This window comes from Saccopteryx leptura, chromosome 2 (assembly GCF_036850995.1).
Source record: "Saccopteryx leptura isolate mSacLep1 chromosome 2, mSacLep1_pri_phased_curated, whole genome shotgun sequence".
NCBI classification, from domain to species: domain Eukaryota; kingdom Metazoa; phylum Chordata; class Mammalia; order Chiroptera; family Emballonuridae; genus Saccopteryx; species Saccopteryx leptura.
Genome location: NC_089504.1, coordinates 344,584,823 through 344,610,955, shown reverse-complemented (window position 1 = coordinate 344,610,955; position 26,133 = coordinate 344,584,823). Strand labels below are relative to the sequence as shown.

General features: G+C 50.0%; 1 protein-coding gene across 1 annotated transcript; it reads right to left on the bottom strand.

Moving 5' to 3' along the window:
• Nucleotides 1–600: 600 nt before the first annotated feature.
• CAVIN1 (caveolae associated protein 1) lies at nucleotides 601–14,966 on the bottom strand. Its single transcript, XM_066364130.1, has 2 exons — nucleotides 13,907–14,966; nucleotides 601–3,010 (listed from the first exon to the last, which is right to left on the bottom strand). Exons 1-2 carry the CDS (start codon nucleotides 14,375–14,377, stop codon nucleotides 2,309–2,311), a joined length of 1,173 nt encoding a protein of 390 aa, XP_066220227.1. The 5' UTR covers nucleotides 14,378–14,966; the 3' UTR covers nucleotides 601–2,308.
• Between the last annotated feature and the right edge of the window lie 11,167 nt (nucleotides 14,967–26,133).

Here is a 26,133-nt window from a genome sequence, read left to right as displayed (position 1 = left end):
CCACTGCGCTACTGCCCAGTCAGGCAGTTGGTTCTATTTTTTAAAAATTTGTTTTGTATTTTCATTGGTTGATTCCTGTGTGCCCTGACCGGGCATTGAACACACAACCTTGGAGTTTTAGGATGATGCTCTACCCAACTGAGCTACCCAGCCAGGACCTGGAATCTTTTCTTTATGACATTCAGCCCTCTGAGTCAGGCCTCTGATTTTTCCCCTCTCCAAGGCTGCCTCCTCTATAATTTTGAAGTGTGTATGTGGGGGAAGCTCAGACTAACTGGGCATGACTGGATGGCGTGTTTCTGACAGCGGGAATTGAATCCAGACTGCACAGGGTTATAGACTAAGAGTTACACCATGGGGCCAGGATGCCTGGCTTAGAATCCCAGCTCCACCACTTACCAGCTACATGACCTTAGACAAGTCACTCTGTTTCTTCATCTCTAAAATGGGGGTGATAATAACACACTCCACACACGTTCCAGGCAAGTGAGGCAAGTTTAAACCAACAGTCTTCTCTTTTTCCTCTCCCTTCAGGCTTCCCTCCGGTCCTCGGTAACTCATCCTATATAACTGCCTTCAGAGAATACAATCCAACACAGATCCTTTTAGAAAAGCAGGTTTATTGGTCGGGCTGCTCACCAGGACACAGCAACATGAAAGACTCCCCAGAGCCCGCAGGAAACTGCATCTGCTCACAACTCAGGCCCCTTCAGCCCATCAGCACCAAGGGACCTCATCCCAATCCCCATCCTCCCTCAGCTGACCTGTCTCCAAGCATTCACAAGAGAGAAAGGAACCAAGAAAAGGGGTGGAGGAAGCAAAGCTTTATATTGTAGAAAAGGTTTGTGTCCCCGGGCTCCCTCCCTCCCTCAAACCCTTAAAGCAATTAGCTATAATTCTAAAAAGCAGAGCAGGGAGGATAAGGCAGAGGAGATGGGGGAGGAGGAGGAATCCTTTAGCCTCCTAAGGGAACTTGTGAGCCGTGCCACAAGTGACTTGCAGGGAAGGGGAGTTGTCCTTGCCTCTGACAATCTCCTTTACTGGGGAGGAACGTTTAGTATCCTGAGAAGAACCTGGAATAGCAACCCTCTCACCCCCAAAGTTTCAGGAAAGGAACCCACGGCAAGTTCTGCAGCTCTGCAGCTCGTATCCTAGTTTTAGGGAAGGGACTTGGGAAGAATCGGCTGGGTAGCTCCCTCCAGCTCTCAGCCTGGTGGCCTGGCCACTAGCCCCCTGCTTTCTTTCTAGTCTGCCTCCCTCCTAACTCCCAGTTCTCCACAGACTGGTGCTGCCCCTTCTGGGATCCTAATTTTCTGGGCTCTGAGAAATAGACTGCCGCCAGGGCACCACCCAGATCCCAGCTTAAGGGCTGAATGAGGCTTACCTCTCTTTTCTCTTTGGGTCATCGCTTTCTCATCATCCTTCCTTGTCCTGAAATGGTCCTGCAGTCTTCTGAGAACCCCAGTAAGATAGGATTCTTGTCCTCTATTTCATATGCTGCTAATGAGGCAAATGCTTCTCTCTTCACCCATTTCCACCTTCTATCGATACTATTTTCTGTTCTCCTTCCTAAAGCCATAGCCACGTGTTTCTGTGTGTAGATGCGTAAGCATGTAGGAGTGCCCACTTCCAACCCGGCTCCCCAGGGCTCTGCTCGGCTCCAGCCTTCCTTGTTGGGACCCTTTGCAGATACAGCCTGTGCTAGACCCTCATCCAGGTTCATGGCTCACTCTGCCCTCTCTCCTCAGAGCCCATATTCTCCCAAAAGCTTCTTTCCAGTCCTTCCAGAAGGGGATCTCCCATATGGGCAAAGGTCTTCTTCAGTACTCACTCTTTTCTATTACATTAATTGTGGCTTTGAAGCCTCCAGGGATCAGGATAAGAAAGAAGAGCTCAGTGAGCAGGAATGACAGCAGCTGGATGTGCGAAGGGGAGGTTCGGGGGAAGGCAGCCTGCCCCAAGTGGGGCTGACTATAGAAATGATAGTCTTTTCCCGTAAGTTTCCCAACTTACACAGCCAGGACATGGATCACTCCCCTCTCGGTTTCCACCCGGACTATGCCCAGACTGGGGCTGTCCTTCGTGGAGGCTGCCTCCCCCTCCCGACTTAACAGCTATAAGACTCGGAGGCGTGCTCCTTGAGGGGTAGGTAGGTGTTCTCAATTTAGAAACATGTCAGCCTGTTTGGGGCCCGAGAAAGTATGCGAAAGAGAAAGTTCAGGGTGCAAAGGAATCAGGGTGGGGGCAGGGGGAAGTGGGTGGGTGGGGAAGGCCTCCTGGGCAGAGCCCCACGCATCCCGCATCCCACTCAGTCGCTGTCGCTCTTGTCCACCAGCACGGCGTCCGACTCCTCGGTGATCTCCAGCAGCGTGTGCACGTCGGGGCTGCTCCCACGCAGCAAGTCGAGGGCCTCGCCACGCTCAGGGCCACCCTCCTCGTCGTCGGCACCCACCTCCACCATCTCGGTGGCCTTCAGCACTTCCACCTCGCCCTCGCGGATCTTCTTGACGTGGAAGGTGAAGGGCGGCACCTTGTACACGGCCGTCTTGGAGCGCGCGTAGACCACGTGGTCAGGAGTGAAAGACTTGCGCAGCTTTTCTCGCGAGGTCTTGATCTTCTCCCGGCGCTCAGAGGGAACCAGGCGCGTGCCCAGCTTGTTCATGCGCTTCTCCAGCGTGTGCCGCGTCTTCTCCAGGTTCTCCTTGGTCTTGAGGCGGGTCTTCTCCAGGTTCTCGCGGGTGCGCACCTTGGTCTTCTCCATCTTCTCCTTGGAGAAGGCCTTCTTGAAGTCGTCCACGCGCCGCATGCCACTGCGCTTGATGCGCTCGGCGCGCGACTCCTCGATGACCTCCTCCACCTCCACTGCCTCGTCCGACGACAGCTCCAGCGCCGCCGCGTCCTCCTCGGGCCGCTCGCCCTCGCCCAGCTCATCGCCCTCCTTCTCGGGTAGTGTCTCCGACTCTTTCAGCGACTTGCTGATGCTCAGTTTGGCTGGTAGTTTCACTTCATCCTAAAGGGAGAGCAGAGCAGAAGAGATGAGGGGGGCTGGGCGGGCATTTGGGGGACTCTGGGAGAACCCGAAGCAGGATATCCTGGCAGTGCTCCTGGGAGGGCGTGGTGCACGTGAAATCGACCTGGACTTGTTTGCCAGTGTATCCCCGGCGCCTGGCACTGAGCTGCACACCTTGTTTGCACCCCATAAATGTGTTGAATGGGAATAGAGCTACAGGTCAGAGATCGGCTTGTAGTGGAATTGCACTTTGGTTAAATATCTCTGCAGCTCTCCAGCCCTGTCCTTGCGCCCTATATCCACCCTTCTCTCATGACACCGCTCCTTGCCCTGTGTGACCCAGGAAACACAACTTAACTTTGGAAATGGGCGGAGCGCCCTCTGGTGCACTAAGTCACACATTGCCGAGCCGAGCCTAAAAGCAAAGCGGTTTGTGAAAAGTTTTTTCTGGTTGAGGGGAAGGGAGATAAACACACAGCCGATATCAGGCGACCTCAAGTAGGGTAACTTGAAGGCAAGGTAAAGGAAGTGCGTTTCCCAGGCTTCAAACTATTTCAGAACAAATATTAAGAAAGAGGAGCTGTGGCCCATGCCCCCTCCTTGACCTCATACTCTTTGGCTCCACCAGGGCATTTTTCTCCTCTCCCCCCATGGAGAAATTTTGGAAAGAAAGAGGAAAAAGCTGGCTAGCAGCCAAGGGTATGTTTTCTCCCCAGCACAGATATTCCTTCTGATTCTGACTCTGACTTTGGAATGGAAGGGAAGGATTATTTTTCAATTCTTGCCCCCCCCCCCCAGATTGGAGCTCAAGGGGCCAGGAGTAGGATGGTGGTCCCACATCCTCTGAGATCCTGTAGCTTGGAGCCTGTTCTTCCCTCCTTCCCTCGGAGGACCCAGCACCAGCACTGTTTTCCATTCTGGAAAGATCTTCCAAGATCCTGACTCTGGGCCAACGTTTCAGCATCTCCAGATCACCTCCCACCAGAAGGTAGGGGAGGGTGACACAGAGAGGAAAGGGAGCACCGCCCAGAACATAAACAGGGTCTCCTCTCTGGCCCAGACTCTTTACAGACGTCAGACGAAGGAATGAGACACAGTTTTTCTAAATGGTTTCCTGAAGATTGTTTCCCAGAATTGTAAGAAAATCCTGAGAAAAATGAGGCAACGTGAGGTAAGCCCTGCCATAAACATGCAAATACACATACATATACATTGGCCACTTGGTATCTCCACACCACCTGGGATAGAAATTCCCTCCCCAGCTCCCAACCTCTTTCCTTTTCCCTCCCATCCACATCCCCCCAGAGTTTCCTGGTTTACACTGAAAACTAAGAACACCCCTCCCAACTTCCTTCCCTCCCTGTCAATAGCATTAACAGGGACAAAGCCAGAATGCTGGCTCCACCTCTTCTCCCAAACTGGGCAATAGCTTTTCTGGGCATCTAGCCACCTCAAGCTCTCATTACTTGACTACACCTCCCAGCAGGCAAGATGACCTAGGCATCAGGCATGCTGGGACTTGTAGTCTATGCTTGCCATAGCTGGCTTAGTACTACTGTGGGCATCCTACTTCATTCTGTCCATCCCTCTGCCTTTTTCCACTTACAGAAACATTGAAGGGGTGTTTTCCTCCCTTGTTTGGAGTATAGGAGGGTCCCAATTTCTCTTACCATTCCCTCTTAGTTCCAGTTGTACTTTTTGGTTCTCTTTTTGCAATTCATTCTCCCTGTCCACTACTCGAGTCATCTCTCTTTCACACCATTTTAGGACTCTCTGGGATATAAACTCTTCATCTATCTCCACCTAGAATTCACCTGAAGCACTGTATCAAAATAACCTTCATCTCTGATCTCTCCTTTATAGCCCCTCAGAATAAAACCCCACATACTCAACACCAAAGAGTGGAGGAGAACCCCTTCCTTTTACTAAGCTCAGACAGTGTGGATGGGATAGGGAAGGACTAAGGGTGATGGGGGGAGGGGAATAGTCAGGAAACAGGTCCAGGCACTGGAAAACAAATCCACATTGTCTCCCTGCCCCACTCCCAGCACCCCTGATTCTCCCCGCTGCTCCACCCCGTCCCTTAAAGGCTGAGCTGGCTGGTCTTCCTGGCCTCTGGCTTCCTAGATAAAGGTCTTTGCCAACTGAGCTTGGAAGTGAACAGGGCTGGGGAGAGAGTTGCAGACTTCTTATAGCCAGTCCAACTTCTAGTGTCTGATGAAAGATCTCAAATAGAACATCAGGGAGCAATCCCAGGAAGGGGAGGCTTATTTCTGGATTTGGGGGCAGCATCCCCCAGTTCAGGTAGGTACCCAGGAACATAACTCCTTCATTGTAGGTTTCCCCCAGAGTGACGGCTTGCACCAGAGGAGCTGCTTTCTTGGTGGGAGGTCAGAGGATAGGGGTAGAAGCAGCACGATCCAAGTTCCTGGACAACGTCCAGTAGGCTGGTTCTGGAGAGGGTATACCAGCATGACTGGCTTTTCCCCTCTATTAATGGATTTTCTCTTTTCTCTCCCTTTCCAAGCCAGGTTTCCCCTATGACTCACAGTGTTGGAGTGCTGTCTCAGGCCCACCCAATCTGCCTGTTGCTACAACAACCATAAACACAATCCCAAGCCACCTCCCCCCACCCTGGACACAGAGGCCAGGCACCCTGTTCCACCCGACTTCCCTGGCAGAACTCCTGAACCAAAGGAAAGGCCTCGGGGGTGGCAAGGAGGGAGGGCTCGCTTGTTCTGTTTTCACATTTTTTTATTAAACAAAACCACCACTCCCAACAGGCTTGGTTTCCAGCGTTACCTTTAATGACCAGGTCTGAACAAAAGCATGCACAGCTTCCCCCCCCCCCCCCCCCACACACACACCTGCCAAACACACCCAGCTCCCCAGCCCAGGAAAGCGCCAGTCTGGGAGGAATTTAGAGAAGCCCCAGAGGAGTCCCCAGCCCCTTCCAACCCTGTTGTATAAACTTAAGAAATTTTATGACTATAATTTAATTCATTTTAGAGAGGAGAGGGAGAGACAGAGAGAGAGAGAGAGAGGAGAGACAGAGAGAGAGAAGGGAGGGAGGAGCTGGAAGCATCAACTCCCATATGTGCCTTGACCAGGCAAGCGCAGAGTTTCGAACCGGCGACCTCAGCATTTCCAGGTTGACACTTTATCCACTGTGCCACCACAGGTCAGGCCTCTATGACTATAATTTAATTGAGCACCTAATATGTGTCTGGTCCTTAGTCAGGCACTTCACATTCGTCAGGGAGAAGGGACAATGTCATATAGTTCTGGGTAGGAGCCTTTACTTGACTTAGAGCACACCAGCAGCTCTGTCCCCTAATACTGTCTGGGACTGGCCAGAGACGTTGGAAAGGTATCTCACAGACCTAAGATCTGCTCAGAGAAGGTGTCGTTAAAGAGTGCAGACTAGGGGAGAGGTGAAAGGAAGGAAAAGTCTTTATTTTATTTTATTTTTATTTATTTTTTCTGAAGCTGGAAACGGGGAGGCAGTCAGACAGACTCCCGCATGTGCCCAACCGGGATCCACCCGGCACGCCCACCAGGGGGCCGATGCTCTGCCCATCCGGGGCGTCGCTCTGCCACAATCAGAGCCATTCTAGCGCCTGAGGCAGAGGCCACAGAGCCATCCCCAGCGCCCGGGGCCATCTTTTGCTCCAATGGAGCCTTGGCTGCTGGAGGGGAAGAGAGAGAGAGGAAGGAGAGGGGGAGGGGTGGAGAAGCAGATGGGCGCTTCTCCTGTGTGCCCTGGCCGGGAATCGAACCCGGGACTTCTGCACGCCAGGCCGACACTCTACCACTGAGCCAACCGGCCAGGGCCGGAAAAGTCTTTAAAAATCAGGCTCTCGCCTGACCTGTGGTGGCGCAGTGGATAAAGCGTCGACCTGGAAATGCTGAGGTCGCTGGTTCGAAACCCTGGGCTTGCCTGGTCAAGGCACATATGGGAGTTGATGCTTCCAGCTCCTCCCCCCTGTCTCTCTCTCCTTTCTCTCTCTGTCTCTCTCCTCTCTAAAATGAATAAATAAATAAAACAAATAAATAAATAAAAATCAGGCTCTTCACCCTAGATTGCCAAGACGAGGTAGGAGAAACCAAAGGCAGAGGGTCCTTCTTCTCCGCTACAGTGCGATTCTCAAAAGGGCTGACATTGTCCCCAAGAAGATAGAAATTGATTCTTAGGGGGTGAGGAAAGATTTTAGATATTGTAAGAGTTTTGTGGTGCTTCAAAGAGTCCCGGTATATAAACAGATATATAGTATAGCTGTAGAATTAACATTTCATGGGGAAAGGGACAACCGAGGGGGTAGAATCTCTGAAAGGGACTCCTTGGGGGGATGATTACAAAAATAAAAGTTGAGAAACACTGTGTTATGGGGAGGCCAGAGGAGCCAAGCCAGAATCAGCTAAAACGGCCCCCCTTCTGGCCTCTCCGAGTTGGCAGGCTTTGAGTGCCCCGCCCAAGGCAGGATCTGGCAAATATGAGGGAGCTCTTTGCAAAACATTTCTTAAAAACTGGAAAAAAATAAGTGTAAATGTTTTCCCCAGCTCCATGGGGGGAGGCAGAGAGGACACAGAACAGACCCCAGGCCTGGGCCTCATGAGGGCCTTCTGTAGAGAGGCCCAGAGCCAAAATGGCCTGCCCCTGTGGAGGAGGCGGCAGGGGGAGGGGAGGGGAAGCCGAAGCCACCACGCAGTTTCATGCAATTTCATGCAGGCCAGCACTGGGTGCAGCTCAAGTATGGTGTCTGGAGTGTCACTATTAAGATAGAAACAAAGAAGTAGGGGAGGGCCCCTTCCCTTCACCTCCCACCCCACTGCACACACCACATTCGCCTGAACTCTGCCTAATGCAAGAGTGCTTTACAATACCCATCACCCACCCACACAGGGCAGTGGCTTGAAAGAGGACAACCCTCCCACACTGACCACCACTAAGTGGTGAGCTGATGGTGGACTATAGTGACACCCCATGCCCACAACTCCATGGCTCCCAAGAGACCCTAAGCACCCCCACCAGCTGTTGGCTCCTTTGGAGTGGGCAGAGGCACAGGCTCTGGGTAATAGGGCAGTGCCCTAGGCGGCTGGTCAAAGGGTGGGAGCTCAGGTACTGTATCAGGCTTCAGGTCAAAGGGCTCAGTCTCAGGCAGAAGGTCAAAAGGCACGATCTTGGGCGTGACCAGGTCAGAGGGTGCATTCAGCTTCTTCTTGGGCTAAGATGAGGAAAAGGGGTTGAAATGGGGTTTGGAATGGGTGCAGATAGAATTGAGAGAAAGAGGCCTTGGTGAGCATGCAGAGTTGGGGACGGGTGAGTAGGGAGCGGGAGGGAGTACACAATGTGTTAGGATGGAAAGAAACCACATTTTAAATGCTTCATTGAAAGGGCCCTGGGGCTGATAGGGGTGGGACAAACTCAGGCCCATGAATTAATAAACACACTTAAAATGGAACCCCCGCCCTTCCTCCCTCTAGCATCTTTCCCAGTCCTGCTCTTGGCTTCCATCCCGACCAGCTGTGGGAGGGGGATGATGCTTTTTGGGGGCAGGGTTTGGAGTGATGGGAGGAAGAGGCTGCTGGGGGTAAAAAAGAAGTTTTCTCTTTAATATTACTTACTTATTATTATTTTTTGGTGAGAGAAGGGAGATAGTGAGGCATACTCCTGCATGCACCCCAACTGGGAATCACCCAGCAACCCCATCTGGGGCCAATGCTTGAGTACCGAGCTATTTTTAGCACCTAAGGCTGATGCACTCTGAAGGAGCTATCCTCAGCACCTGGGGCCTTGGTCTAACCAGTTGAGCCACTGGCTGTGGGAGGGGAAGAGGGAGAAAAGGGGGAGAGGAAGAGGGGAAAAGCAGATGGTTGCTTCTCCTGTGTGCCCTGACTGGGAATCAAACCTGGGATTTCCATACACCAGGCCGACACTCTATCCACTGAGTCACCAGCCAGGGCCAAAAAGGAGTTTTCTAAGAGGCCAGTCATTGGATTCTAACTGGGGAGGCTCCAGTGAGTAAAAGAGAAGGCAACAAGTCTTCACTCAGACACTGCTGATCCAGTTCTCATGCCCTCGGGCACTGGATGCCGCCCCGGATAAGGAGAGGGAGACTCATAGAAGAGGCAGATCCTGGCCATTTCCCTTTGGTCATGTCCGCACCTCCTGCCTCTCTTGCCTCCCTTCCCGCCACCTATGCTTAGGCTATCGGACACCAAGAGGCACAGAGAAGTTAAGATAAAAAAACCCAAGATGTCTTTATGACAGGTGGGTCCACATTCTGGGGCACCACGCAGCAGCTTCTAACTCTCCCCCCTGAGGGGCTGAGCTGTGTCACTCTTGCTTTGGACGATCCAGAGAAGTCAGGGGAGAGGAAGGGTTGGGGGCACTACCAGACCCCATTGACAGTAGTGTTGAATAAAGACCTGCAGCCACAAAAACACAATGCAGCAGGGGCCAGCCTGCCCTGTGGGGCGCAGGGAGAAAACTGGAGTGGCAGGGAGGCTGAGGAGACAGGAACTAATGTGGTCCTCTTCTGGCCAGATGCAGAGTCCATGCCAGGGGACACACAGACTGGCCAGGGAGCTCTGGTCCTTACACCCTGCTCTCCACCCCCACACTATCATCGGGCTAGGTGATCACCACGGCCTCTTCTTCAGCTCTATGAGGCTGAGCAGCTAAAGGCCACCAACCTCAGCCACTGTACTGTTAGCCAACACTGCACATCACACACACAAAGCAGCCCCAGTGTCAGGACTGTGAGACTATCTCCATGAGGAATGAAGGAGCCAGAATTAACCCTGTTAGGGCAAGCCCTTGCCCTCTGATTTCTGCTGCAGAGCCAGGAATGGAAGGAGGAGGTGGGCAGCAGAAAGTATAGCAGAAGCAGCGATGGGATGCACCTGGGTTCTGGCCTCAGCTTTGACCTCCAATCACTATAGTGACAATAGGCAAGCAACTTCCCCTTTCTGGGCCTCAGCTTCCTCTGCTACAAAATAAAGAAACTGAAGTTGATTATCTCTAAAGCATCTTCCAGCTCAAAAAAAAAATCTATGATGACAAAATGATGAAGCCTTCACAATGGTATGATTTTTTTTTAAATGGAACAAACCACTAATCATCTCTGAGATCACTTGCCCAGCGACAGTAACCCTTCTCCTCTCCCTACCAGTTGGCCACTCTGTGCCATCTCCTCCATTTTTTTAAATTATTTTTTAAATTTTATTTATTCATTTTTAGAGAGGAGAGAGAGAGAGACAGAGAGGGAGAGAGACAGAGAGAGAGAAGGGGGAAGGAGCTGGAAGCATCAACTCCCATATGTGCCTTGACCAGGCAAACCCAGGGTTTCAAACCGGCGACCTCAGCATTTCCAGGTTGATGCTTTATCCACTGCACCACCACAGGTCAAGCCTCTCCTCCATTTTTGACTCTGACCTTTACAACAGTTAGACTTTATTTACTTAAAAAAGTAAATTAGAGCAAGGAGCATAATTTCCTTTAGTCTTAGAAATACCCTAAAAACGCTTTCCCTGCTCTGGATCCAGTGACCATGGCTCTTAGGTTTAGGGGGACGAGAGGGACTAGAACCCCAAGTTAAAATTTTTTTTGACAAGGGTTTGGGGTTCTGGAACAAGGTAACCTTGCTTTGCTTTGAGTGCAGGAAGGAGCTGTAGGTCAGGTGAGGATTTGGGGAGAAATCAACAAGCCGTCATTCCAGCTCTGGTGTCCTCCCCTTTAATGTCCATGATCCACCCGATCCTTTAAATGCTTCCTGGCCCTATCCTCAAGCACCTGGAGCAGGTCTGATGGGTTTATGTGTAGGTCATTAACTGCCTCATCAAAACTGCTCCAGGAAACATTTCCATTTTGACTTCCCTTTCTGAATTCTAAAATAACTCTAATAATATCCAAATTATTGTCTGGGAGAACTGGCTGTTTAATGATCACAACTCCTCCTGTTTGCATGGTGCCCGATCCTCCCAGCAGTTCTCAATCCACTGACCCCAAACTCCTAGTACAATTCATTTCTCTCATTCACTAACTGTTGCCTAGCTTGGTGTCACCTGATAGGAACTTTTTGTTTGTGAGACCGAGGGAAATGCCAGAGAAGGACAGTAACGGCTCAGAAGTGAGGCCAAGGTAAAGGCTCTGATATCCTGGGGTGGGTGGCAGGGGCTGAATTGTGTGTGTGTGTGTATGGGGGGTGTCTAATGCAAACTGAACCTGTGATGCCATTATGTGTAGCAGTTCCCTGAATCTGGTGTGAGGCCACACAAGGAGTTCCCTCATGTGTCCCCCAGGAAGAAGGTGTGGGAGGCCAGATGACCTGATCCCACAGCTGGGGCCTTCCCACCCTTTCAGGCTTCCCTCCACCCTGCCCCCTTGGCCATATTATCATCTCCCACATCTGCATGGGGAATACAGAATCTCCTCCCCTGTTCTGGTTCCCATGCTGGGGAAGTCACACCATCCTGGGAAGCCTTTCTCCAAATCTCTCTCTGCCTGGCCACCCAAGGATCCTACCCCAACAGCTTGATTTTACCATAAATGTTGCTGCCCCCAATCTTCCCTATTAGGTCTCTGTCAAGGCCTAGGGCTATTTTTTACCTCATTCTGTTCCCAGGCCTGCAGACCTCAGGGAGGAGTAGCCTCAGCCTTCCTCCAGCATCTGAGTACCCCACCCGCTTGCCCCCACCTGAAACATCTGTTCTGCAGCTCAGGGAATCTCTGCTTCCCTGAGCCCCACCCTGCTGCTGGAATCTTTTCTTTAACTCTGAGCTCCTCTCAGAGTTGGCCCACTTTAGTTCGTTCCCCTGACATTTGGGGGCTCAGGGTCGTCAGCTTGAGCTATTCCTTCTACCTCAACTCTCTGTTCCCCTCTGGCCCTGGTTTAGCACAGATGCAGTCAAAGCCACCCTGAGATTAGACCTCCCCCCCCACCCAGACACACAACATACAGCCCCAGATCGCTGCCAACTGCTGAGAGGGAGTAAGGCAGGGATGCTATTCTGCACGAACTCTTTCCCCTCCATTCCTGTTCTCTCGGAATCTCCATCTTTGACATAGGGAGGTCTACCCCAGACCAAGAATTTTCCCAGGTCCTGTGGTCTGGGACAGTTCAAGTGAGAAGGGTCACCCACTCAGCCCTCCATGACAACCTTCTACTACACTAAAGAAGATAAATCTGGTCTGGTCCCCTGCCTTGTTCTCTCAATGCCCCTCAGTGCTAGATAGATCTCTTTTAAAATCTCTCTCTCTCTCTCTCTCTCTCTCTCACACACACACACACACACACACACACACACACACACACACACACACACAGAGCTCTTCTTCCTCCAAGCAGTTAGATCAGTGGAAACAACTCTGGGCAAACATTACTAGATAGAGCTGTGTGAGGAGAAGCAAAACTTTTCCAAGGCCAAGTGCCTCTTGGGGACAGTCCCTGGTCCCAGGGGGGTGGGGAATGCCACTTCTGCCTTTGTCCCACTGACACTCCTCAGGTAAGGACCAGCTCACCCACCTCCCAGTGTCTACTGTCTCCAAACACTTGTCTCAATCTGCATATTGAACAGCTCCTTCTAGAGAGACCAACCCAAGGACCTCACTGGCATCCCAGATGGTCTCCCAGAATCCGGCCTGACCAGGCCCCAGACCCCAGAGTCGGTCAGTGAAACCAAAGCTCCCTGATAGGGGTCTTCTCACCTAGGGGGTGTAGGAAATCTAGCCTTCCTTTACTTTCCACTCCCTTTGACAGGGAGAAGGAGGGAGAGAGGGAGCGCAGATTACCCCTCCACCCCCATGACCTCACCTCCTTGGGGTAGGAACGTCAACCAGGCCTGCGGGAAGCAGAGAGGAGGTGAGGCTGGGCACATTCCCACCCAGGCAAGTATCACCAAGCCCTCAGTGAGGCCTCCCTCATTGGTGCCCTCATTAGGGAGGGGTATTGGGGACGGACAGGTTTTTTCGAGGTTAAGATACCAAAACTACCTTTTGATGCCGGTGGCAAGAATGGGGAAAGGTGCAAAGGCAGCAACAAGCGGCCTGGGTGGAGCCAGGGGCGCGCGAGCCTCCTCCCGCCGGGACGCCAGCTCCTCCGCCACCCCCGCAGGCATGCTTGGTGATTCACTGTGCCCAGACCGCGGGACCCCGCGGGGACGGTCCACTCACCTTCACCAGTACCTCTTGCCCTCCTCACCCACCCACCACCGCCTGCCTGCTTCCAACGGCCCAAGGGTACCGGCGCGTCGCCGGCTAGGGTGTCCCTAAGGGCCTGAAAGTGCCGTTAGGCCCGGGGGCAGGTCGCACGGAGGGGGCCGGGTAGGCAGCCAGAGCTGAGGCGGGGTGCGGGGTCCGCGGGGGTGCGCTGGCTGCAGCGTCCCGCGCCTGACACCGCCCCCGCCGGTGCGTGCCTGGGCCCTGAATCACCCGCTATATCGGGCGGGCAGCGCCTGAGGCCCCAAAGTCGGGCCGCGCCGCCAGTGTCCGTTTACAGCGGATCCCCCCAAACCGCCAGGGACCCACGGCTTTCTCCAAAACTTCCTCGGAGTAGAAAGGCTTTTGACAGAGCCGAGTTGGGAGCAGTCTGCGGGGGCAGTGTCCCCGAGTCCAGCCCCCTAACTGGGTTCCAGTAGGTGTTTGGCACGGGTAAGGAGACACGGGGAACAGAGCGCGCCCCTCTGCGCGCTGCGGGAGCCCGCTGCTCACCCCAGCCCCCTGCGCCTCGCCACACCCCGCAGCGCGCGCCCGAGGCCGGGGATCCCTCCGGCCCGGCCGGGCTGGCGCGAGGGCCGCGCCGCGCTGCCGGCAGTCCCCCCACCCCAGTCCCCGGCCTGGGCCCCCGGGCCGGCGCGGAGCTCTGGGCGAGGTCCTCCTCCTCCCGGACAGCTCACCTGGTAGATCATAACTTTGAAGTTGCGGCGCCGCAGCAGTTCGGCCTCGTTGACCTCCAGCTTCTTGATCTGGCCGGCCTGGCGCTCCAGGCTACCGCGCACGGTCTTCACGTTGACGCTGACCTTGCGCACCTTCTCCAGCAACTTGCTCACCGTGTTACTGGTGGTGGCGTGAGCCTTGCCCAGCTTGCTCAGCTCGCCCTGGATGCTCTGCACGGCGCCCTCCATCTCCGCCTGCCGCTCCTCCAGCTGCGCTTGGGTCAGCTGGATCTGGTCAACGGCGCCGATGATTTTGTCCAGGAGGCTCAGCACCAACACGCCGTTCACCTGGTCCGACTTGATCAGCTCCTCAGAGCCGGCCCCCGACGGCTCCTCCGCCGCGGGCGCCCGCACGAGCGAGGACCCCGGATCCTCGGCATCCGAGTACCCGGAAAACGGCTGTTCGGTGATATGGAGCTGGGTGTCCTCCATGGCTACCCGGAGCCGTACGGGACCGGCCGGGTGGAGCTGAACCTGGAGCTGGAGACCCGGAGAGGAGGACGAGCCGGAGGGGGGCGGAGAACAAGCACGATCGGAGAGCGGAGGAAACTCGAACCACGTCCGTGCGCCCCGGGACCGCGGCCAGAACTGTGGGGCGGGGGATCTCGGAGCTCCCCCGCTCTCAGGCCAAACCCGGGAGTCTCGTCGCCCATTGGCTGGCCCCACCCCAGAAAGGGTGGGACCTCAGCCGAAGGGGAGACCGAGGGTGGTGGGGGAGAAGGCAACCGAGGGAGACCCGGGAGCCGAGCGCCCCACCCTTCCTGGGAGGATAGTTGGAATAGTTGGAGCGGGAGGCTAGGGCCTCCGCTGGGAGCGGAGGCGGTGAGAGCGGGACTGGGGCGGTGGAATGTGATCTGGAGAGGAAACGGGTCCTAGAATGTCGCTCCACTTTTCCCTCTCTCTTTTTCTTCTCACCCGCAAACCTGCCTTAGCCTTTTACGTTCTACAGCGTGAAACACGGGATCGTGAAATTACATGCAGAATATTGCATCGTATTGGTCTGTGCCCATTATTTGAAAGGGAAAGGACCCACAATCTTTTCGAAGAAAGCTCTAACCACCCCACCCCCAAGTTACCAGCTGCTGTGCTAAAAGCTTGAGGGGTTTGCTGGGGGAACGAACAGAAGAGAGAAGTTAAGTTAGGGTCATAGTGGTGGTGAGGGGCTGCAAAGCTCTTCTCGGTTTCTCTTAGGACTATCCTAACAGAATAAAATTTAAATAGGCAATAAAACAGAAAGTAGAGCCGTTTACCCGCTTCTAGCCTTTCACTGAAAATCAACTTTCCCTGTGTTTATCCCCGCCCGAGGCCTGGTTGACACTAACCTCAGAGCAGGATCTAGGAATGCACCCTTCTGTCTAGATCCTAGAGACCAGCGTTCAGCAATCAGAGAGATCATCAAGTCCTACCTTAGCACTGTATCTTTCCTTTGTATAGGGCAGGCACACAGGCACATACGGTCACCTACACGTGCTGGTGTTAAGCCTGTCTGCCTGAGGATTAACTACAGACATTCTTTTTTTCCTGAGAGAAGGAGAGATAGACTTACTCCCACATGAGCCCCAACAAGGATCCACCTGGCAACCCCTGTCTAGGGTGGATGCTGGAATCAACCAATCCATCCTCAGTGCAGAAGCCCACGCTGGAACCAATCGAAGCACTGGTTGCAAAAGGGGAAGAGAGATGCTTTGACCGGGATCAAACCTGGGACTCCCACAGGCCAGGCCAACACTCTATTCACTGAGCCAACGGAACAGAGCCTAACTACAGACATATATTCAACTATAATGGGTACCAAGGAGCAGGACCAAGGAGGACCCTTAGCTCAGAAGTCCAGGGAAAGAGGCTGCCCACGCAACCCCATTTTGTTCCTTAGCATGGCACTGGAGCTATGAGTTTGCTGGAGCGGTATCAACCCCCTTTTCCCCAGAAAAGCTGCAAACCTTTACCCTAGTCAGGAAACCAAGCTTGGGTTTCCCCAGCTAGATAGATGATGGTCTTGGCAAAGACCTGGTCTAGTCTGGCATGCATTCTCATTCAGAAGTGTGAAGAACTGCTTGGGGAACCATCAATTCAGTTGGAGAGCCACCAACCCAGAAAGGAGCTGGAGAGCTCATGGTCTAGGATAGTCCCCAGAAAAAAAATACTTCCCCCTAACACTACAATAACTGTTCTCTCAGAAACAAATAGCTTTTTTGAGATTAAAGGAGAATGAACAGTACATAAAATCATATATATTGCCTGATTGGTGGTGGCACAGTGGATAGAGCATCAACCTGGGGTGTGGAGGTCCCAGGTTTGAAACCCTGAGGTCATTGGCTTGAGCATGGGATCATCGACATGATCCCATGGTTGCTGGCTTGAACCCAAGGTCACTGACTTGAGCAAGGGGTCACTGACTTCGTTGAGACCCCCAGTCGAGACACGTATGAGAAGCAATCAATGAATAACTAAAATGCTGCCACTACGAATTAATGCTTCTCATCTCTCTCTCACCAAAAAATAAAATAAAAAAGAAAGAAAGAAAAGAAAAAAAAAATAACATGTATTTTGACAGTTTGTTACTTTCATTGAGAATTGGTAGATTTCTAGAAAAAAGAATAGTGACAGTAAAGAATCTTACTGGACCTTCACAAGGCTCTTACATTTTTTTAAAATTACTTAGATTATTTTCACAGATGACACGCAAAATACAAATTGTTAATAGCACACAAAAATATAGTGTAAACAAATTTTTTTTCTACCTTTGTCTGCAGCAACTAATTTCTTCCTCAGGAGACTATTTACTATTCTTTTTTTTTTTTTTTTTTTTTGGTATTTTTCTGACAGTCTCTTTTTTTAATTTATTCATTTTAGAGGAGAGAGAGAGAGAGAGAAAGGGGGGAGGAGCAGGAAGCATCAACTCTCATATGTGCCTTGACTGGGCAAGCCCAGGGTTTTGAACTGGCGACCTCAGGGTATTTTTCTGAAGCTGGAAACGGGGAGAGAGACAGACAGACTCCCGCATGCGCCCGACCGGGATCCACCCGGCACGCCCACCAGGGGGCGATGCTCTGCCCCTCCGGGGCGTCGCTCTGCCACGACCAGAGCCACTCTAGCGCCTGGGGCAGAGGCCGAGGAGCCATCCCCAGCGCCCGGGCCATCTTTGCTCCAATGGAGCCTTGGCTGCGGGAGGGGAAGAGGGAGACAGAGAGGAAGGAGGGGGGGGGTGGAGAAGCAAATGGGCGCTTCTCCTATGTGCCCTGGCCGGGAATCGAACCCGGGTCCCCCGCACGCCAGGCCGACACTCTACCACTGAGCCAACCGGCCAGGGCCCTATTTACTATTCTTTTGTGGAGCCATCTATAGAAAGTCTCTCCACATATAATAATTTATTATATATATATATATTGCTCAGCATTTTTCTTTCTTTCTATCACTAATATATCTTGGAGATCGTTCCATATCAGTCCACCTTGTTCTATCTTGTTTTCCAAAGTATAGATTCTTTAGCCAGTTCTCTATCAATTAACATTTAGATTATCATTTAAACCTCACTTGGGGAGGGATGCTAAAGAGGAATTTTAGTGGTTGACTGATTTTTGTGGTTGCATGCTTGCTAAAAAGAATTAAGTCCATGCCATTTTGGCTTTCCAATTAGGAAAATATTTTTATTCTTCAAAAAGGAATGACAGGACCCTGGCCAGTTTGCTCAGTGGTAGAGCGTCAGCTTGGCGTGCAGGAGTCCCGGGTTCAATTCCCGGCCAGGGCACACAAGAGAAGTGCCCATCTGCTTCTCCATCCTTCCCCCTCTCCTTTCTCTCTGTCTCTCTCTTCCCCTCCCTCAGCCAAGGCTCCATTGGAGCAAAGTTAGCCCAGGCACTGAGGATGTCTCCATGACCTCTGCCTCAGGCACTAGAATGGCTCCGGTTGCAATGGAGCAATGCCCCAAATGGGCAGAGCATTGCCCCCTAGTGGGCTCGTCAGGTGGATCCCGGTTGCGCGAATGCGCGAGTCTGTCTCTCTGCCTCTCCGCTTCTCACTTCAGAAAAAATACAAAAAAATTAAAAAGGAATGATAGTATTTGAGATAGTCAAATTATGTTACCGGGATAGTCTAATGAATACATGACTCATTTGATGCCTCATTAACAGAGAATTTTGCAGAAATGGCCCTATCCCTATACACCCATGTCCAAGAAAGGATCTGTATCAAGTTTCTCCTCTCTTCTTACTAACTTCCGGCTAAATCCAACAGGGGGCGTGCTAAGTCTTGGTGAACTATCAACACTGACACCCAGAACTGGAGCGGAACAGTCCTTCCCAAACGACTTCATTTCAGTGAAAAGAAGCAGTTTTTCTTCATTTGGAATTGCATTTAGCGTACCATTGCTTGCATTCAGGGTTGACGCTTTGCATTTTCTGTTGCTCACTCTAATTGCTGAGTGGCACATTGTTCCATTGTGTGCGTTCAGCTGCTGAGGCAGAGTCTGTAAAAGGGTAGAGAAGTGGAAACAAACAACCCTTTGGCCCAGAAAAAGAACACCAGGATGCAACCATGTCAGCAGTTAGAATCTCATTGCACTCTATCATATTTCTCCATCCGTCCACATGCTCAACAAAGTGTGACTACTTACCATGAGCCAGCTACTGGGCTGGGGACTTCAAGGAGGATGAATAAAGCTCAGTCTTTCCTGTTGAGAAATTCCTAGTGTAGCAGGAGAGACAGATGCCTAGTTTTCCATACAAGGTGGAGAGTTGTCCAGCAGCTCAGAGAAGGTTGCTACTACTTTCGGAGAATGAGAAAGGGTTCACAAGGAGAGGGTCTCTAAGTATAAAGGAGGCGAGAGGGCAGACCCTTTCTATCCTCCCTGCAGTAACAACAAGGGGTGTGAAAGTGTGGGGCTGAGGGGTGAGTAGCTAGGCATGGTTCATCTCTTATTGTGGTTCTGCCTTAAGTCTTATCGCTTTATATTTAAGAAGATTCAGCAAAATGTGAGGGACACGGCCTGTAATACGTTCCATTTAGTTTTGGATCCATGCTGGGAGAGATCCCTGGGAGATAATGTTTTGTTTTGTTCATTTTTTAAAAAATATTGATTTTAGCGACAGAAGAAGGGAAAAAGAGAGAGACAGGAACATTGATCTGCTCCTGCATTGTGCCCTGACCAGGGACCCGAACAGGCAACCTCTGCACTTCCGGATGATGCTCTAACCAACCATGCCATCTGCCACAGTGAGACAGTGTGTTTTGTTAATAATAAATGGTTGAGATGAATGATGTGTCCTCACATCAGAGAAACAAACCATCCCACGTGGAAAGTCAGTCCTCAGCGGCTGGCTCTTGGTTGCCACAGGTTTTCCTGCCCAGATTTATAGGCACTATTCTTGTCCTTCTGACCTACATGGAAAGTGCCTATAATGTCTGCATGTTTCTCTTCCTCAAAAATTGCTTCTTTTCTTCTTCAAACAATATATAGGGTAGGTTTCCTGAACCAGAAGACAATAAAAATATTGATTAAGTGCTAACTTGTGTATAATTTGGTGCTGGAAAGCAGTCACAGGACACAGCAAGTTTGCCATAGGGTAAGAGTTTTAGTCTCAAGAACAGTTTCAAGCTAACACAGAAAACATCAAGGAAATACAAACACGAAAATGCCATAAAGCTCGCCTCATCCTGTGCCTTCAACATGCACTGGTGTCCTATCTTACAAATGGAATACAAAAGCAAACACACTCAAACAGAAAATGCAGTCTTTATTGGTTCTACCTTTCTGTCTCCTCAGGTTGGGTCTGTTTTCTCTTGTTCAAATTCCGTTGTTTTCTAGAACTGCTGTGCTACAGATCTGTTACCCCTGATTCAGTCCTTAGATTTCTACAGTTTATCCAAAAAGTCGGCTTCCTATCTCTACTAAAAGAGCATTTAAGTCACTAATATGGGGGGTACGATGAGGGATGTAGAGAGTGTTATATTGAGTAGGACACTTGAAACTATGTCAACATAATAAATTAAAAATTAAAAAAATTTAAAAGTCACTAATAACTTCATATTCTATGAACTATTTCTCCTTCTGTGATTTTATTTGAACTCTGCAGAATTTAGTACTGCTGTCCTTGAGATTCTCCCTTGTAGCCTTTTATTTTTATTTGTTTCTGGTCCCATTTGCTAACTTATTTTTTCTTCCTTTTATTTTCTAAAAACTGCACTTAAATCTGCTCAAGAAAAGCCAAAAGCCCCAGCTCTATTGACATATAATTTATATAATATACAATTCACCTATTTAAAGTGTTCAATTGAATGATTTTTTTAGTACATTCACAGAGTTGGCAACCACAATCAATTTTAGAACATTTTTAGCATCCCCAGAATAAACACCTGTCAAATAAAAACCAGATCTGGACTTGGGACAGGGAGAGTTTATTTGAAAGTATTATTGCATGGGAAGAAAGTGACTATTACAATCAGGGGAGGGGGTTTATTGTAATAGACAGAACACAGTGACCTGCCCGTGTCTCAAGGGCTAGACAAAAAGGGTTTTTCTTTTACAGAGAGGACTAAACAAAGCTAAAAAAAAAAAAAAAAAAAAAAGGAAAAGAAAAGCCAGTTGCAGGGAATGGGTGAAAGGGTGCCATGAGAGTAGATCAAAGAACGCTTTTCCCTGAAGCCAGCCTATCCTCAAGAGGAGCTGTGTGCTGGCTGAGGTTGAGAGTGGGCCAAAGATCAGGAGCCTGGAGGAAGGCAAGAAGCTTAAACAACGTTTGGTTAAGAAGCATTTTGTTCTGAGCGATCAGCAGGAACAAGCAGTTCTATCATCATTTATGAGGCAAAGAATGAAAATGTGCAGGATCTAAATGTCCTTGTTAAATAAATAAGAAGGGCATCTGTGAGTCAGTCATAAGGAGAAGGGTGATTCTTTGTAGTGAGCTGTTTTCCAGAACACAAAATGGTAGGAAGATGCTTTTATTTATTTTTTAAAAATTGACTTTAGAAAGAGAGGAGGGGGAGAGAGCGAGAAACATCAAGTTGTTGTTGCATTTATTCATGTATTTATTGGTGGATCCTTGTATGTGCCCTGATCTCATAATCAAACCTGCAACCTTGGTGTATCGGGACGATGCTCTAACCAACTGAGCTACCCAGCCGAGGCAAGTCATTCCTTTTAATAGTTGAATAATATTCCATTGTATATATATATGTTACATGGTGTTTGTTTATTCATCAGTTGATGAATATTTAGGTTGTTTCCAATTTTTGGCTACTATGAATAGTCCTGCTATGAATTATGATGCTATTTTCCTTTTCCCCTTTCCTTTGTCTTTTTCATTATACTTTATTTTTTTTATTATTTATTTTTTATTCATTTTATAGAAAGAGTGAGACAGAAACATCGATATATTCCTGTGTGTGCCCTGACCAGGGATCAAACACACAACCTTTGTGTTGGGCACTACATTCAAACCAACTGAGCTATCATGCTACTTTGTTTTGTTTTTTTAATTTTTTTTATTTATTCATTTTTATAGAGGAGGGGGGGGGAACAGAGAGAGAGAGAGACAGAGAGAGAGAGAGGAGAGACAGAGAGAGAGAAGTGGGGGAGAAGCTGGAAGCATCAACTCCCATATGTGCCTTGACCAGGCAAGCCCAGGGTTTCGAACTGGCGACCTCAGCATTTCCAGGTCGATGCTTTATCCACTGTGCCACCACAGGTCAGGCCTGTTTTTTGTTTTTTAAGCGAGGGAGGGGGACAGACAAGGACAGACAGGAAGGGAAAGAGACGAGAAGCATCAATTCTTTATTATGGTACCGTAGTTGTTCATGGATTGCTTTCTCATATGTGCCTTGACCAGGGTGCTCCAGCCGAGTCAGTGACCATTTGTTCAAGCCAGCAATTTTGAAGTCATGTCTAGGATTCCACGCTTATGCCTGCGTGAGCTGGTGAGCCCGCACTCAAGTGAGTGACCTCAGGATTTTGAACCTGGGATGCTCTATACACTGTGTCACCGCCTGGTCAGGCTTGTGCTACTTTCTTAATGTCAGTATTTAATGTGAGTTCTGTCTCCGGCTTTCTATGCGGGTTCCAGTCTCTCTCCCTCTTTTTTTTCCATCTTCACTCCTGACATCCTCTTTGCTATGACTCTAAAATCCATGTCTCTGGTCCTTTAAATGTTAAAAATATTCTGCTCACAAAAATTAGGAGATGCTTTATCACTTCACATTCATTTTGAAATATCCCCTACTTTTTGTGAGCAGTATCCTTAAAACTAGTGGCACAGGCCCTGACCAGTGGCTCAGTGGGCAGAACATTGACCCAGTGTATGGACATTCTGGGTTCGATTCCTGGTCAGGGAACACATCATCAGCTTCTCTCCTCTTCCCTCTCCCCCTTCTCTCCCATTTTCCCTCCTGCAGTTGGTAGCTTGATTGCAAGCATCATCTCTAGGCACTGAGAGTAGTTTGGTTGGTCTGAGCCTGTTGACCTCAGGTGCTAAAAATGGTTTGATTAATTTGAGTACTGGCTCTAGAAAGGGTTGCTGGGTGGATCCTGGTTGGGGCGCATGCAGGAGTCTGTCTCACTATCTCCTCTCCTCTCACTTAAAAAAAACAACAACAGGCCCTGGCCGATTGCTCAGCAGTAGAGCGTTGGCCTGGTGTGTGGAAGTCCTGGGTTCAATTCCCAGCCAAGGCACACAGGAGAAGCGCCCCTCTGCTTCTCCACCCTTCCCCTTCTCCTTTCTCTCTATTTCTCTCTTCCCCTTCCGCAGCCAAGGCTCCACTGGAGCAAAGTTGGCCCCGGGTGCTGAGGACAACTCCGTGGCCTCCACCTCAGGCACTAGAATGGCTCCGGCTACAATGGAGCAACGCCCCAGATGGGCATGCCAGGTGGATTCTGGTTGGGTGTCTGACTGCCTCCCCGCTTATAACTTTGGAAAAATACAAAAACAACAACAACAAAAATAGTGACATAATAAAGCGTCGACCTGGAAATGCTGAGGTCGCTGGTTCAAAACCCTGGGCTTGCCTGGTCAAGGCACATATGGGAGTTGATGCTTCCAGCTCCTCCCCCACTTCTCTCTCTCTATCTCTCTTCTCTCTCTCTGTCTCTCCCTCTCCTCTCTAAAATGAATAAATTAAAAAAAAAAACAAACAAAAAAACAAAAAAAAAATAGCGACATAGACATACATCAATTAATCAAAAGGGATGTTGTCTATCATGCAGAAGCAGAGTTCTCGTGGTCCTTGCTGTGCCAGGCATTACCAAGAGTCCTGAAGTAGCTGCTGACTCCCATGAGGCCAGAAGGAGTAGTGATTGTTTACCAGTATTTCAGCCTCTCTCTCATCTCCCACTGCTTATAGCCTAGATGCATATCCCACCATCATCCTAACTCAACACAGATAAACTGAATTTAATATCTTCTCTCAAAAATCACTTCTCATGACCTTTCTTACTTCCATCAGTGGTGCCATCATCCTTTCAACCACCAGCCTCCAACCTTGCAATTATTTTTAATTCCTCTCTCTCTCTCACCTCTCAGAGCAAATGAAATCCCAAGGCCTGACAATCTTTCCCCCATAATTGTTCTCCTGTCCTTCCCATTACCGCAGCCATCTCTCTGGTCCCACTGATGCCTGCCTGTTATTGTACTTTCCTATTTGGACTCTGAGTCTCTAACCCAGGGGTAGTCAACCTTTTTATACCTACCGCCCACTTTTGTATCTCTGTTAGTAGGAAAATTTTCTAACCGCCCACCGCTTCCACAGTAATGGTGATTTATAAAGTAGGAAAGTAACTTTACTTTATAAAATTTATAAAGCAGTTACAGCAAGCTAAAGCATATAATAATAATTACTTACCAAGTACTTTATGTTGGATTTTCGCTAAGTTTGGCAGAATAAATCTTTATAAAACAACTTACTATAGTTAAATCTATCTTTTTATTTATACTTTGGTTGCTCCGCTACCACCCACCATGAAAGCTGGAACGCCCCCTAGTGGGCGGGAGGGACCAGGTTGACTACCACTGCTCTAACCCCTTCCCTCTAATTCACTCTGCATGCACAGCACTGCCCGTTAATCTTCCTAAAATGTTACTTTGTTGTCTCCCTCTGCAAAGAAAGCCTTCTGTGGCTTTACTTCATTTATTCAATGTAGTGGAGATTTGTTAGTTTTTGGCATCCAGATTTTGCCTGGTATCTACGATGTAATATATATTGATGATTTATTGATGATTATTATTAATTCTTTCTATTCCTTTACATTAACCTCCTGCCACTTCAGTGTACCTGATAGACCCTGTTCCAAAGACACATTATGAGCATCATCCCCTTTGACATCTGTTACATTATTGCTTCTTTCTGTGTATGTTTGCTCTCTTCTGCTAAATTCTTGTAGGTTTGGATTTCTTTGAAATCTATGCAGCACCTAGCACATTTTGATATATTCAAAGGGCATTCAATTTAGAATTATGGCTTGAAATCAATTAATTATGAAATGTTAGCCCAGTAAGGAAACCTAGTGATACAATGTTCTTTTTTATTTATTTATTTCTTAAAATTTATTTTATTTATTTATTTATTTATTTATTTTTTTTTTTTTTCCTGAAGCTGGAAACGGGGAGAGACAGTCAGACAGACTCCCGCATGCGCCCGACCGGGATCCACCCGGCACGCCCACCAGGGGTGAAGCTCTGCCCACCAGGGGGCGATGCTCTGCCCCTCTGGGGCGTCGCTCTGCCGCGACCAGAGCCACTCTAGTGCCTGGGGCAGAGGCCAAGGAGCCATCCCCAGTGCCAGGGCCATCTTTGCTCCAATGGAGCCTTGGCTGCGGAAGGGGAAGAGAGAGACAGAGAGGAAGGAGGGGGGGGGGTGGAGAAGCAAATGGGCGCTTCTCCTATGTGCCCTGGCCGGGAATTGAACCCGGGTCCCCCGCACGCCAGGCCGACGCTCTACCGCTGAGCCAACCGGCCAGGGCCTAAATTTATTTTTTATTTTATTTTATTTTTTTACAGGGACAGAGAGAGAGTCAGATAGAGGGATAGACAGGGACAGACAGGAACGGAGAGAGATGAGAAGCATCAATCATCAGTTTTTCAGTGCGACACCGTAGTTGTTCATTGATTGCTTTCTCATATGTGCCATGACTGCAGGCCTTCAGCAGACTGAGTAACCCCCCGCTCGAGCCAGTGACCTTGAGTCCATGCTAGTGAGCTTTTTGCTCAAGCCAGATGAACCCGTGCTCAAGCTGGCAACCCCAGGGTCTCAAACCTGGGTCCTTCCGCATCCCAGTCCGACGCTCTATCCACTGCGCCACCACCTGGTCAGGCTGCCTTTTTTTTTTTTTTTTTTTTAAATGAGAGGAGGGGAGATTTTTTTTTTTTTTTTTTTTTTTTTCTTTTCATTTTTCTGAAGCTGGAAACGGGGAGAGACAGTCAGACAGACTCCCGCATGCGCCCGACCGGGATCCACCCGGCACGCCCACCATGGGGCGACGCTCTGCCCACCAGGGGGCGATGCTCTGCCCATCCTGGGCGTCACCATATTGCGACCAGAGCCACTCTAGCGCCTGGGGCAGAGGCCACAGAGCCATCCCCAGCGCCCGGGCCATCTTTGCTCCAATGGAGCCTTGGCTGCGGGAGGGGAAGAGAGAGACAGAGAGGAAAGTGCGGTGGAGGGGTGGAGAAGCAAATGGGCGCTTCTCCTGTGTGCCCTGGCCGGGAATCGAACCCGGGTCCTCCGCACGCTAGGCCGACGCTCTACCGCTGAGCCAACCGGCCAGGGCCGATTTTTTTTTTTTTAAATGAGAGGAATGTGAGACAGATTCCCACATGTGCCCTCGACCAGGATCCACCCAACTACCCCCAACTGGGGCCCATGTTGAATCAATGGAGCTATTTTTAGTGCCTGTGGCTGATTCACTTGCACTAGGACCAACCAAGATATCCTCAGAATCTGGGGCCTACGCTGGAACCAATCAAGCCACATGCTGCAGGAGGGGAAGAAGGAGAGAAGTGGGAGAGGGAAGGGAAGAGAAGCAGATGGTTGCTTCTCATGTGTACCCTGACTGGGTGTTGACACTCAGGACATCCATACCCTGGGCCGATGCTCTATCCACTGAGCCGCTGGCCAGGGCCACAATGTTCTTTCAAGATTAGGTATTACTTTAGAAATCTGATTTGATTTTTCAGATAAGGAAATTGAAACCCAAAGGGATGGGG

Bases quoted from the DNA above. Each gene is read 5' to 3' on its own strand.
- CAVIN1 (XM_066364130.1), bottom strand. From the start codon at position 14,377: ATGGAGGACACCCAGCTCCATATCACCGAACAGCCGTTTTCCGGGTAC. The intron at 3,011-13,906 runs GTGAGCTGTCCG...CTCTCCCTTTAG, and splicing joins TCAAAGTTATGATCTACCAG to GATGAAGTGAAACTACCAGC.